Genomic DNA, 15,050 nt, shown 5'->3' on the forward strand with positions numbered 1-15,050 from the left:
AAAGACCTTAGAAACCCGTGAGGAAGGGCGGTGTGCCCACCTTTGCCAACACCACCCTTCAGGTGGGGGAGGCGAGGTGAAGCACCATGCTCAGTCCCCGCCATCTTGCAGATGGGGGGACCCAGCCAACCAGAGTGAGGCATATGCCCCCTCCCACTGGCATAGTAGGGGGTGTACCCACCCAAAGGTCCCAACCTTTACCTACCTGTAACACTCCTAAATCAGACCCTCCAGCTTATCGCGATTTGCCAAACAATCGCGAAATCGGCCGATCTGTTGAAATGCCGCGATATTTGGGCAAAAGCCCGCGAAATTTGCCGTTTCCGCCTTAAAATCCAGTCCCATGCGCACCCATTTTCCATTCCCCAGGATTTCGCGGCGAGAGAAGGAGCGAGAGGAGGTCAAGGACGGCGGCCGAGAGAGGGAGGAGACCACGGCGGCCGAGAGAGGGAGAAGACCAGCAAGAAGCGGCAGCGACACACACACAAAGACTCTTCCTCTTCTCCAGAGACCAGGCCGGCGAACACAGACCGGAGTTACAACCGTCCCTGCAAGGATCCCGTTAGCAGGGAACAAGAAGCTGTTCGGAAGTCATTTCCGACCCCCAGAAATACTAAAAATAAAAGATTAATGTCCCCCGAGGCCCGCCGCGTCCCCCGTGTGCGGCGGGCCTTCGGGGGACATTAATCTTTTATTTTTAGTATTTCTGTGGGTCGGAAATGACTTCCGAACAGCTTCTTGTTCCCTGGTAACGGGATCCTGGCACCAGTCACAACATTGCATTTAAGTCAATGTAATATTATATTACACCTTCTGACTGTGCAGTGAATTTGGAAGTAGAATTGTGGACATGAGATGGAAAGTAATTGAGGTGGGAGAATACTTTACTCTACTTCTTAAATACACAGTAAATACAGTGGCCAGTCAGATTGTTAACTGGGACAAGGATCACTTCCTCTGCCTTGGGCTTAGCTAAAGCATCAGACTGGAGGTTACCAAAACACCTTTTCAGGGACTGAAAGCATATACATTGTTCGAGTGCCACATATGAGACAAACATTAATAACATTCAAAACACAGCTCAAAGGAAAACTTTTTATCCTCTCATCAGTATGTTCAGCTCTTGAGCTATCCACTGCACAGACACCTTGTTGTACGGAATACCACTCTGTAAAATTACATTTGTCTGTAGTCACTCATATATTTTGCTTGGGAAATGGCCCTTACAACGGAGGCAGAGCCAGGCGTGCAGTTTTCCCACAAGCGCAACCAAGCTTGCCTTAACCATGCATATGTCTGGTTAAAGTCAGTACACAGTCTAGATGCGTGAATGGGCAGGAAGGGGAAGAATCGATAACAAACGTGGACTGGTAAGTGGGGCTGGGTTTTGGGGGTGGGGTAGTTGTGGGGTAGTTGTTAGGGCTCAGGCATCGGGGTTGTTTATAGGGCAGGAGGATGGGTTTTTAGGGCTTGGGGCAGGGGGGGTCAGGCTGTTTTTAGGGCAAGGGCCAGGAATTTTAGGGTTCAGGGTATTGTTTTTACATTATAACCAGCAGCACAATACTGGTCTAGATTTGGAGTGCTCAGAAGAACTGAACGTACATGGCCAAGATTAACATGCCTTTTATCTAAAACAAATGGGCTGAATTGTAAATAAACAAAATGTACATAGCTCCATGTTGTCAAATAACTCAAACAGTAAGATATCTGTGTTTGGTGTTGCAAAAAAACCAAAATAAAATTCCACTATATGCCGCTAAATTTCCATTTTTGTGCCGCTAAATTTTCATTTTTGTGCTGCTAAATTTGCCAATCCATGCCGCTATATCCTGGGGGGTCTGCTAAATGTATTTAGGGGCAACCCCAAACCTTGCCTCCTCAGCCAAGAACCGACCAAGAAGAAAAGGGGGACTGAAGAGCCATACCGAAGCTAAGAAGAGGACGCCCACTGACTTGGCCACAGCCCTACCGAATTGTCCCCACCTCGAACCTGCAGAAGCGTAATCCCCGGTGTGTCCTGCAGCCAGCAACCTCAAGAACTCAGAGGACCTGCCCTCCACAGAAAAGACTGTCTCACATGAGCACCGAATTTGCTGACCCACAGCTTCAGGCGCCGGACAAAATCTGCGAGTCTGCAGCTGACGCCCATGGCTTGAGTTCGAGTGGCCCAACACCACGAGGTGGTCTCCCCGGCAATCCTGACCTGAGATCTGGAGATCTCTGGCCTGCCTCTAATCTCCCAGCGAAGCCTGCAGTCTCTTTCAGGAGGATCCCCCCCCCCCCCCCCCCCCACCGACCGTGACCAGATCTAGTAAGAAAACCAGACACCTAAAGACACCCCTGCACCCAAAGTCCCACTGCCTTTGGGTGCCCTACCGACGGTGTCCCAGCATCCCCAGGCATCCCAACTTACCTCTCCAACCGGTGGTCACCTCCAGAAGTTCTTAGTCCCCGAGCCTGCAGTCTTTGTTGAAACTGGAGAATCCCCATTGAAACCAATTGGGTATCCAACGCCAGAAAAGTACCCTGCACCCAGCCGCTGCTGCGGGTACACCTTGTGTGCTAACTCTGATCCCCCTTTACCCTGAGCCTAACACCAGGAGCTTTGCTCCTACAACCTTGTGGCCTGCTTGTGAGCAGCCACAAACCGGAGGCTTCCTTTGGATAACATTGGGCCTCAGCACTCTGCACCCGGCTACCCTAGTGCTGCTGTGTGTGTTTCAAAAGTGCATCCTTGAGCCTGGGGGAACCCTGGTTCTAACCCTGGAATACCAACCCCCACAGCAAAGTACTTACCTGTTAACCAGTAACTTAGGAAATCAATTACTGTTTTTCATGAAAATTGTTCTAAGTGTGGAGTTGGTTGTTATGGAACAATAACATAACTGCAAATGCACTAAGTCATTTACTTACCTTTTCTCTTGGGAATGTCCCAGTGCGATATCTAGGTATATCACACTGAGTAGAAAAAGTCTGTAAAGTAATCTAACAGTGATTTCCACTGTATTAAATCATTTACAAACCTGTAACAGTCATTTTCAGTCAGCTTGCTTGTATTGTTCTACCTGCCTTGAGAAGTTCCATTTACACTTGCCTGTACCAGGCTCGCTTGGTTCTAGGAAAAAAAATACAACAAAATACAATTTTTTTTATACAAAACAAATTGGGTCTGAGTTCAGTTTTTGAGTGTGACCTCATTTGCTGATTGTGTACAACAAATGCTTAACAATACCCTCTGATAAAGCATTACTGCTCACCCACACTACCACAAATCGAGAGTAAGGTGCTATCTACTTTTACCTCTACCTACCTTTGGGGTTCAACTGGACTCTGTGCACACTATACCTCATTTTGGTATAGTATATACAGAGGCAGCTTCCTACAGGTGACTGGGAAAAATAGGGCACTCCTTACACTTTCACATTCCAGACCGCTCAGTGAATCACCAGTACTTTTTGATTTGTGATAAGTAGACTCTTCGGGGTCCTACCCAACTCATTTCCCTTAGCCTACTCTTGACTGGCACATAAGCTCTCCCAAGGGCAGAAGTCCTGTGACATCTTAGATTCTTCCTACATTCTGGGCGGGCAGCTTGTACAAAGGTTAACAGGGTAACAGGGTGTGCTGCCAAAGTAGGTTATGTTGCCCTCAGGATCTTTTTCATTCTCATTAGGTAGTGTCTAGAATGCTCTCCACCCACTGGTTAGTGAAACCTTTGTTTCTACAGGAACATCAGAGCTGCAAGAGGTCTCCTTCCTAGTGTAATCCTTTGCAACTGGTAGAGGACTGGGCCATACTGGTGGCCTCTGCTAGAACCTCCTTACTGCTTAGTGCTCTTCCTTGAGGTCTTGGAAACCTTGGTGGTGTCCAGAAGAACTTAGTCTGGAATTTCACACAAAAAAATTTGGATTGGAAACATTTTGAACTTTCAACGGACAGGCGCCAACCACCCAAGCCAATCTTCCCAAGACCAAGCTGGTTGAGAAAATCCGGTTGGTCACACATCCGGTTAAGTGGACCCATTGTGACAAGCATGTCTAACTTATGTGCAACCTTGCCGAATACCCCCTGTTACCTAGCCCCATTAGAGAAACCCTAGCTCTTAAAAAAAGATTGTCTGAAGGTAGAAATATGGACCGGGCAAAGGCACCAAACCTATCTGGCCAACAAGAGGAGTTCTCTAGGCACGAAAATTCATATTTCCTGCTCTGAGCTTCTCCTGCTAAAACCAGTGGCTTTATCGGGTACTCGCTCAACGCTTATCCGTCTTCTAAGGGACTTTGCTAGGAAATGACAGTTGACTTGCCACCTGGAAGATTTTGACTTCCAGTTCAGAGACTTAAGTCAGAATCTTTGACTGGAGTGAACCTCCTTGGTGTGGCAGCATGAAATTGTGCCATGTCCTAGTCAACCGTAAGCAGTGTTCACTGATGGATGCTCTTGTTTTCCTTTGATGCTTTTTCTCTTAAATCTTTAAACTTTGCTGGCTCTGTCTGTGTTTCAGATCATGATGGGCATATGTTGGCTAGAACTTGTGCGTTTAAGTTTTATTAGAATGCTATTTTAATTTGCAGTCCGATTTAAGTTGGGGCATGATCAAAGAGTAAAAAAGGTCCTGGGTACTTTAAAGATGAAAGGGTAGACTTTGTAATAAAGAATAAAAAAAATTATATTAGAAACAGGAGTAATTGAGAAATGTGGGCACTTACTAACCAAAAATTTAGTTACTCCCACATTGGCATTGGTTCAAACACTTAAAAGGCTTCTGTCTCCTACAAAGTTGCTTGCCTTTTCCAGGATGATTGGATTCTATGCTGTGTTCATTAGCAATTGAGCTAGCAAAAAGGCTATGATTGGAAAACTACTTGGGATGGTGGTTCAATTTGTGTTATCTAAAGAGTGTGAGGTGGAATTCAAGAGGAGTTAAGAGACATTTAGCATGTGCTTTTGAGTTTGAGTTTTTATTTCTGGAGAAAACGCGGCACTGTTTTAGATGCCAGTGTGAAAGGCATATGGGTCTGTATTTGTTCAGAGGGGGCAAGTTTCAAGATAATAGTGTTTGCTTTCGGGTGTTTATGTGGTGTAGATAAAAATGACTGGTAATACTGAGCAAAGCATTGGTTCTTGATTGTAAGGGGGGGAATGCAAAAGGTTTGTCTGGAAAAGTGAAATTTCCATTCGGATTGTTTGAGGAAAGCGCATATTTTTTGAAACTGATTTGGCGGTGCGAGAAGTTAAAAGAAAATTCTGAGAGATGAGGTGAGAGATGAATGTGTGACCCGAATCTGGTTGGCTTCTGGACAGTGAAAATGAAGTGTCTGGTTTAATGTTTTAGGAGTAAACAACTGCTCCCCAACCCCCTCCTCCCAACACCACCACCACCACCAATGGTATTGAAGATAAGATTGAGTAAATTGGCTCATGAGGGTTATCAAGGACAAAAGCGAGCGCATTATGAGTATTGGTGCCCGGGATTGGATCACTAAATGTAGATGATGATTAGGCATTTTGTGGATTGTCAATTAAATGACAAGATACAGTAGGTGAAAACTCATGGTGATTGTGTAGAGTGTTTGGGGTAGTTTCTAATTCTACGTGTGCTCCTTGCATTATATGATGAGATTTGTATAGTATTTCATGGATTATATTACAGGGGTCAAATTGTATGCCAAGAGTTAATCAGGCTATTACTGCTGAATGCTTGGTTCAGCTATGTGGGTGTGCAAGGTGGGTATCAGAGTATATGTCTCTTGTTCATGTTGTAAGTGTACTGGTCCATACTTCTCTAGCCTAGCAACTTAAGTGTGTTTATTTGAAAAGGATCTATAGCCCTGGCTTTCTGGTAGGGTGGCTGGTTAAATAGGAGGTTTTAAGGTGGGTGAAAGGACACCTGGATGAGATTGGGTGGGGGCAATGGATCGGTTATTCCATTTGTTGTCTCTCTGACCCAGTTTCCGTCTTTCACTTCACCCAGTTAGTTTGGTATCTTCTCTAGGTTCACACACTTAACACATTGCAATATTATATTTCTGCTTCCATTTGTCCACGTTGTTATTTTGATTACATGTGAAATAGATGCATTAAGAGTGCACTTGGTTGCCTGTACTCTGACTGCTGTCACAGCCTGTTAAATCAAGAACGGGTTGACACCTAGGATTTGTACAGAGCTACAGTTGACAATTACAAATTAAAGTTACCAGTTCCTTCTCAGTGTTGACAAAATTAGCCTGTCAACCTGATTTTCCTTGATTCTACCTATAGATAAATACCAGAACTTGTGCTGAAAATGATTAGCCACGCACACTTGAATAATACCTGCTTTCTTAAATTCAAATTACCTAACTTTGATTTCTGTTTTTCTAGTCACTTGCAGCAGATCAACTGCTAAAGCTCATGAGTTCAGTGGATCCAAAGTAAGTCTAAACTAATGTGTGTGTATGTTTGCTGAAATACTTTAAGATAGTTCAACAACTTGAATGAGAAAAGGCTGGTTTTTAGCATAGCTTTCTAAAAGTAAGGCATGTGGGTCAATTGCTTTCTGGTTAGTTGTTGGGGGTGGGGAGAATGACCCATGCTAAACAATTTAAAATCTAAATATAATTCTTACATTGAAGAGTTTTGTTTAACTGTGTATGACCAGGCATGCAGGACATCTGGGTTTGGGTTCCTAAAACCACAGTGCTTGATAGCACGGTACGATTGTGTTGTATATGGGTAACGGAACATTTTTGTTTAATGGTAAGAGATAAAGGCTCAAGGTAGCATTGCAGCTAAATTTATGTTCAAACTCTGATAATGAGTTAATTGTGATTAAAAAATATGACAAAGAATAGGTTTCTTTTACTCGAGCTAAGTTGGTTTATAGTGTGATGATTTCTTGTGTAGAGTGAAAATATTTTTTGCAGCATGAAATCTTTTCTAGTTTACATGCTTTCCACAATTCATCTATCTTGTGGTTGTGACTGGACGTGTCCTTGTTTTTTCTAAAACTTTAGTTTGTTAGGGTGTCAATTTGTGTCTGTCTAGGCGGAGCACTGAATGATGTCGACCAGGATTGCACAATGCCCATGTGCATGCTCACCATTTTAGATTTTGTATTGTAATTAAGAAATTGGTTGTAATGCACTCTATATTATCTGAGTTCAAAATAATGTTTAACACTTTTGTAAGTAAATATCCTAAAACAGGCTTTGTGTTGACGACATGGAAAGGGCTTCACCCTAGCCCAATGCTAGATAAATGTGAAAAACCTAGAACAGTAGTCATAGACAGTGTTAAATACTATGCCCTAGGGTTGCCTTGTAATCTTATCAAACAATTTATGTAGAAGTCCACATGGAATAATTCAACTGAAACGCGTGAAAAAAACAAATCCTTTCTTTAATTCAGTTGATTGTGGATGGTGAATGCTTTTCACAAATGTTAACTTCACATTTGTGTAGTCCAACATACAAGTTGCACTGTTCTCTTGTTAATGTCCATTCAAACAAACACAATGCATTTCGGGTCTTAAAAATCCATTCGTAAGGGGTCACTGCAATCAAAAAAATGTAATACATATTTAATCATTGGATGGATGTCATTTAACTCATTGTACAGGTCTATCCTAGTGACCGACTCAGTGAATGGTAGGGATTGGAATGTGAGGCCTAACCTCTTTAGAGACAGATCCTGTCATAGAAAGTACCTTGTGTACTAGTGCAAAATCAGATAAAGTAAAGGCAGAGGCTCCTTTGAATTAGCTAGCCTGATCGTACAGCTTTAGCCACTGCATTGAAAGTCATTGTGTGTATGAGAGATCTCACTCTTCCAACATACAACCTGAGTAGTCAGTGAAGAGAACGTGCCATGTGTGAGTGATAAAAGAGGAAGCGTGATCAGATAAACATGATCCAGTGTAATTGAATTATGCTGATGTTCGAGGCATGTGGGCTGCTGAATTCATATCTGTGCATAGATCGCCGCCTAGTGTTGGGTCCGGATGATTGCACATTGTTGTCCTGGAAGAGTCTTCGAAGTATCACGAGATAGGTGGCTCCTCCCCTGGACTACAGTGCGCATGGGCATCGCCTCCATCCCCAGATTGTTTTTTTCCGCCATTGGGTTCGGATGTGTGTCGGTTCCCTCTGTCGGAACCGATAGTTGTTAACTCTCTTAACTCGAGACCAAAAGGTCTTTAGGCTTGGCGCCGGTATCGTTTTCGTTCGGGTCTTACTGTTTATCCAGCTCCGAACTCTTGCTGCCCTTCCGCGTGCTCTCGGCGCGGACGGGCCTACACGACGCTCCAGACATGGAACGGACTCAGTTTAAACGGTGCCCGGTGTGCAACTCGAAATACTCGCACCTTGACGTGCACCCAGTGTGCAACACTTGTCTGTCGCCGGACCATGACGAGGCCAGGTGTATGGCCTGCTCCAAGTTCCGGTGTAAAAAGACCCTGAAGATTCGTCGCGCTGCGAGACTCCAGGCCCAGATGTCTGCGCCCCCGCCGGACGACATCTTTGAAGAAGACGTTGGAGACGAAGAAGTCCAACAGGTTTCGGACTCTAGCCCTGCGTCCGAGGGGGATGCCTACGACGCAGGAGACGAGGAGTTTGACGAAGCCGGCGACGAGGTAGGGGACGACGATCGGGCCATTGCCACCGTGGGGGATAGCTCGGAGGAAGAGCATCCCCGGACTGACTCAGGGGTCGACCCCCTTCCTGCGGCCCAGGTCGAGGGATCGCCTTCGGGCCTTACCCAAGACCTCGTTCTTGGTCCAGCAGCCCCGCCTCCGGGCCCGGCCACGGACATTTTGGAGGTGCCACTCACGTTTCCAAAAACGAAAGTGAAGCCTTCGGGATCTGCAACTCCGGTCTCAAAACCGAAAGTGAAAGCTGTACAGAAGGCTCTGGAGGCGTCAAAGTCTAAGAAATCCAAAATGGCCGATGTGGAGAGTCACGCCAAGATGGCCGACCCGAGGGCCTCGGGGTCGATGCCGAAGGCGAAGTCGACCGCGGCTGCGTCGGCGCCGAAGATGGTCGCGGTCGATGACCCGAAGAAGCCTTTGAAGAAGCGTCAAGGCGATCCCAAGGCTCTGGCTTCGCCGGCTCCGGCCGTCGGGGCCAAGGACGGTGCAGCGTCGGCTCCGAAGAGGGGGCCTCTCGCCGACACCACTCCCAAGACGGGGAAATCGCTCGAGCCGGTCGATCCCTCTCCAGCCCTATCGAAGAAGGTCGAGGAGTCCCTGCAACGGATTCGGAAGGTCGCTGTGCTTCCCGAACCGGAAGAGGGGGTGTCGAAGCCCGCACTGAAGCCGTCAAAGGCACACACGCCTATCCGCTTCACCCTGCCGCCGAAGTCGACGCCGAAGGCTTTCGCTTCGAAGCATGGGGCAGGCGTGCCCTCGAAGGAGGTGTTGACGCCCAAAGTGTCTCCAGTGGTGTCTAAGCCTCGGCTCCAGCCGCTTGCGGAGGAAGAGCGTCGTGAGGTCATCATCGACGCCAATACCGGAAACTGTCCCTGCTCAAGAGGAAAATCACCACGGAGCCGGTGTTTAAACATTTTCGCATTCCTCTCAAAAACAAGAGGGACTCCGAGGGTACTTCGGCACCTATGGAGCCGGCGTCTCCAAGAGACCTGCCGCGTTCACCAACTCCTTCTACCGCGGGTGATGGTGACGAGGAGGAGGTCGAGTACAACTATCCAGCGTACTCTGATCCGGAGGAAGAACATGAACCTTGGACTGCCGGAGGCGACCCCGAGGACCCGCAGTCGGGTCAAGAACCGCAGCTCTTTGCGGCGAAAACATCGCCGACGGAGGATTCTGCAGCCTTCAACGCTTTGATCGAGAGAGCTGCAGCTAACCATGATGTCGAGCTGCACTCCGATCCTGTGGATGTGGACTTTTTATTTGACACTTTCTCAGTGGCTGAAAAGTCAATCAAGACTCTGCCAATGCTCAAAGAAGTGCTCAAGCACGCGCAGGAGGTCTTCAAGGAGCCCACTCGGGCGCGTGTCATCAATCCACGCATTGATAAGAAATATAAGGCAGCGCCCTCGGATCCAACATATATCAAAGGACACTTGCCACTGGACTCTTTGGTATCCAACGCTCGCAAGAGGGCGAACTCACAGACAACTGGTGACGCTCCTCCCCCAGACAAAGAGTCGAAAATATTTGAGGCCTCAGGGAAGCGGATTGCTGCACAAGCAGCTAACATTTGGCGCATCTCAAACACGCAGGCCCTACTTGCACGCTACGATAGGGCTCATTAAGACACCCTAGAAGCACTGCTCCAGCACTTGCCTGACCAATACAAGGAGGCAGGGGAAATGTTAATTCAAGAGGGAAAGCTCATTACAAACGCTTCCATCAAATGTGCGCTAGATGTGGCTGATACGGCCTCCAGGGCAATCAACACCAGTGTATTGCTCAGAAGACATGCATGGCTTAGGATCTCAGGGTTTAAACCTGATATACAAACAACCATCCTGAACCAAACGGTTAATCCTGACCATTTGTTTGGGCCCGAGGTTGATGCGACGCTTGAAAAGATGAAAAAAGATACAGACACTGCTAAGTCTATGGGTGCCCTCCAGTCGCAGCAGTTTCGGGGTGGTTCCTTTCGCCGCTCCAATACCAGAGGCACCTCAAGGGGTCAGGCATCGCAATCCACCCAGTACTACAAGAGCAATACCCAATCCTCATACACCAACAAGGGTAGAGGTGGCTACAGAGGCAACAATGTCAAGGGCAGGGGACGTGGAAACAACAGCTCCAGGTCCACCGCCGCCAACAAGCAGTGACGTCTTGTCACTGCCCCCGACCACACAACACCGGTCGGGGGGAGACTCCAGCAGTTCCTGCCCGTGTGGAGATCCATCACCACGGACAGGTGGGTCAAATCTCTTGTCCAGTACGGTTACTGTCTGGAACTTACTTCCACTCCACCAAACATTCCTCCAAGAAGCCGTCCTATGTCCGGCGAGCACTTGCACTTGTTGCAGCAGGAAGTTCAGGTCATGCTGCAAAAAGGAGCAATAGAGCTCGTCCCACTACAAGAAAGGGGAACAGGGGTTTACTCTCTGTACTTTCTAATCCCCAAAAAGGACGGATCCCTACGGCCCATCCTGGACCTCAGGCCCCTCAACTGGTACATTCTCTCGGAGCATTTCCATATGCTCACGTTGCAGCAGGTACTCCCTCTGCTTCAACAGGGGGACTTCCTGGCTACGTTGGATCTAAAAGATGCATACTTTCATATCCCCTTGCATCCTTCCCACAGGAAGTATTTCAGATTCACAATTCAGGACCAGCATTACCAGTTCAGGGTTCTGCCATTCGGGGTCACCACAGCGCCACGGGTCTTTACGAAGTGCCTGGCGACTGTGGCGGCGCATCTACGACGCCAGAACGTCCACGTCTACCCTTACCTGGACGACTGGCTCATTCAGGCAAAGACAGAGCAGCAGTGCGCCGACCATGTGTCCCGCACCATTCATCTCCTGCACGATCTGGGATTCTCTCTGAACTACCCGAAATCCCATCTCCAGCCCGCCCATGTACGACAGTATCTGGGCGCGACAATAAACACTCTAGCAGCCACTGCGCAGCCAAATTCGGTGAGAATCGCCAGTATCCAAACGCTGATCCAACGATTCAGACCTCAGCATTCGCTTCCAGCGAAGGTGTTCATGCAGTTGATAGGCATGATGGCCTCCTGCATCTCCATCGTCCCGCACGCGAGACTACATATGCGTCTGCTTCAGGAGTGCCTAGCACGTCAGTGGACTCAGGCTCATGGGCAACTGACAGGCCTAGTGTTGGTGAGCGGTCGGGCATACAACTCTCTGCATTGGTGGAATCCACAAAACCTTTGCAAGGGCAGACCATTCCAAGAGCCCGTGCCACAGATTATCCTGACGACGGACGCTTCTCTCCAGGGATGGGGAGCGCATGTACTCCACTACACGGTGCAGGGACTATGGACACTACAGCAAAGGAAGATGCACATCAATGTGTTGGAACTGATGGCAATCTTCATGGCCTTGAAGGCGTTCAAAGTACATCTGTGCAACAAAGTCGTGTTGATCCGGATGGACAACATGACGGCCATGTACTACATTCAGAAGCAGGGAGGCACACACTCTCCGCAGCTGTCTCATCTGGCTCAGAGCATGTGGAAGTGGGCCATTCAGAGGAACATCTTCCTCATGGCAGAGCATCTCCCGGGCAAGGACAACCAGATGGCGGACCTGCTCAGCAGGCACAGCCATCAAATGCACGAGTGGGAGATACATCCATCAGTACTCCAACCGTACTTCCAAAGGTGTTAAGTCAATGTTGTTTGGTGAATGATGTTAGCCCTAAATATATTTTCGAATCGGAAGCTTAATTCAAACATAACTATTACAGACGTTTATCAAATATTCATTCCCATAACCATATCCCATAATGCAAATTATGTGTACATGACAAACCGTTGTTACAATATCCAAACTTCATGACAAATGGGTGTTAGAATATACAGGGTAGTGGCAACTCAATAATAGACATTAGCCTGAGTCTTCTGAAGAGCTTACACAAATTGTGATATGTCTGTGCAAAGTTAGTTGACTCAGATCTGTAAACATGCTGTTCTTTAAAATGTACATAAACATGATACTACTTAATCTGTGTTCTTTGTAGGTGAAATACTGCAAGTCTATAAATATATAACAAATTTCAACCTCTCAAAAACATGGCTATGAAGTGCTGGATTTTTGCTCTATGCTAGTTCACTTGATGAAAAAAACATCTGCGTAGCATCCCCATTCTATGCCGCTATTTATTTATAAAGTTTTATATAGTGCAAACTTGACTCTAGAAGGATATCGGAGCTCTATACAGAATAGAATAGTTCAATAGGTAAAAAATAGATAACCAAAAAAATACACTGACCATATCCGTTGCAAATCAGGAGTGGGGCAGTGAGTTATAAACCAGTACTCAGACGGCATGCAAGCCCAGGTTGGAGAACCGTGTCAGATCAGTATCCAGAGAATGAGTTTGTGGGTTCAGGGTAGAGATTTGTTCATTAAAAGCAGTTTGACTTCTTATTGGAATGAAGTGATTGAAGGGATCAGTCTGATTTCAGGGGGGTAAGGAGTTCCAGATTCTAGGGCCCAATCCGGAGAAGGCTCAGTTGTAGGTTTTCTTTTTTCGAAATTTTTGAGGTTTCAACAGTAAGTTGCTGGTGCTTCAAGATGATCTGCCACCGCCGGACAGTTCCAGTTTGTCAGCTAGGTAGTTCAGTGTATTGAAGTATAGGGCTTTGTTGGTCATGCAAGCAATTTTGCAGCGTGAATCTTTCTGGATTCACTATGCTGTGCATTATTCCGCGGTCTAGTGGTTGGGTCTGTAATCGTAGTGTTTTTATTCCGTAGCTCAGGTGGGTGTCGACGTCCCACCTTTTGGTGTACTTCCTGTGACTTTGGCATGCTTCCTGCGGAAGCTCCCACCTTTGGGCGCCATCTTCAGATTATTTTTTCCGCCGTTGGGTCTGGATCGTTCCCTGAGGGGCTCCAGAGTTTTGGAGGAAAGAAGACGCAGAAAAGACTAATTTCGCACGGAACAGATTGAGAAGATGACTAGGAACAACACCATCGAGCCGGATAATGGAAATGGCGCTGGGTGCACCCCACAAGTTTGGGAAAAGGAAGGACTTACTCTCCATGCAAAACCGAGAAGTACTACACCCAGAGCCAGAGAGCCTCAGCCTAGCAGCATGGCTCCTGAAGACATCAAGTTTGCACACCTAAAGTTACCTGAGAGCACCCTACGGGTACTATGAGAGGCAAGGAGACCTAGCACACAAAGGTGCTATGTGGCAAAATGGAAGAGGTTTACACAATGGTGCAGCAAGGAAAAGCTACACAAGATGACCAGGGAATCAACAGTGCTAAGATATCTCACGCACCTGCTGAAGGCAAAACTAAGTTCATCCTCGCTAAGAGTACTCCTAGCAGCGATAGTAGCCTACACAAGAGGAGAAACTGGGAAGAGTTTCTTTACATCACAGATAGTAAAGAGATTCCTGGAAGGGGCAAAGAGGATCGCACCACCAAAGAGGATGCTGCCACCGGCAGGGATCCTTAATTTAGTCCTAACGGAGCTCATGAAAGCACCATTTGAACCCATTCATAAGGCCTCCCAACAAATGCTGACCATGAAAACAGCTTTCTTGGTGGCTACGTAAGGTTTGGAGAAGAACAGGACGCTGGCGCTCAAACAGATGTGTGAATGCTCGATCAGTGAGTCATAAGATTAAAAGAGTTTTCACGGTGCAGCCAGTATGGGGTAATACCCTAAAACCCCTCAAGGCGCCAAAGATGAGGATCCTTGGTGCCAGACAAACATTTAGCAGGTACGGGGCACACGTGTGAGATAAACAGTACAGTTACTTGGGAATTAATACAAGATTGTAAGGTCGACACCGGTGGTATAAAAACACGTTTTTATGTAGGTTTCTTTCTTTTTCATAAACCTACGCCAGCCGACATGTGTTTAGTCAACAGGAAGGTACCTGTGACTCTTCAGGGCTGTAAATCATACATCAAGACATTTAGAATACACCAAACAAAAGTAATATTGGACATATACTAAACAATAAAAAAAGAAAAAAGAAACAAAATAAAATGGACACAAACCAGCAGCCAGTCTATATTGTTAATGGCAATCGAGGTGAGCAACATGATTAATGGTGAACCATGCGATGGGTCCGACCGACCGAAAATTGAGGTGGAGGTGAAACGTGATGAGTCGCAAAACATTGTAAAAGAGCATAAGGTGGTGGTAATACTTGGTCGAGTCTGTGACTGTGGTTTATATAGGTGATCATATGCCAAATTCAAGTACAATATGTGAAGTAAACTGCTTAGAGTGAAACGTAATTTCTAAATTATTGGGATACAAAGATAAATGGCAAAAGGTTTGAAGTGGCAAAGAATCGAAATTTGCCTAGCTTACGTAACGGTAAGTTTCAATTCTATTAAGGACACGGAGGCGAGGATTATGCTATATCTTCCTT

General features: G+C 46.7%; 1 protein-coding gene across 2 annotated transcripts in view; it reads left to right on the forward strand.

Annotated features, from left to right (window-relative positions):
* SRSF11 (serine and arginine rich splicing factor 11) overlaps positions 1-15,050 on the forward strand; it is a 252,145-nt gene that overhangs the window by 106,070 nt on the left and 131,025 nt on the right. For both annotated transcript variants that reach the window (XM_086953852.1, XM_086953853.1), the window contains exon 5: positions 6,364-6,413. In XM_086953852.1, the coding sequence (XP_086809978.1) occupies positions 6,364-6,413 (50 nt within the window). The remainder of the gene's footprint in view (positions 1-6,363; positions 6,414-15,050) is intronic.

The sequence above is a fragment of the Lissotriton vulgaris genome, chromosome 1_1, assembly GCF_964263255.1.
Source record: "Lissotriton vulgaris chromosome 1_1, aLisVul1.2, whole genome shotgun sequence".
NCBI classification, from domain to species: Eukaryota; Metazoa; Chordata; class Amphibia; order Caudata; family Salamandridae; genus Lissotriton; species Lissotriton vulgaris.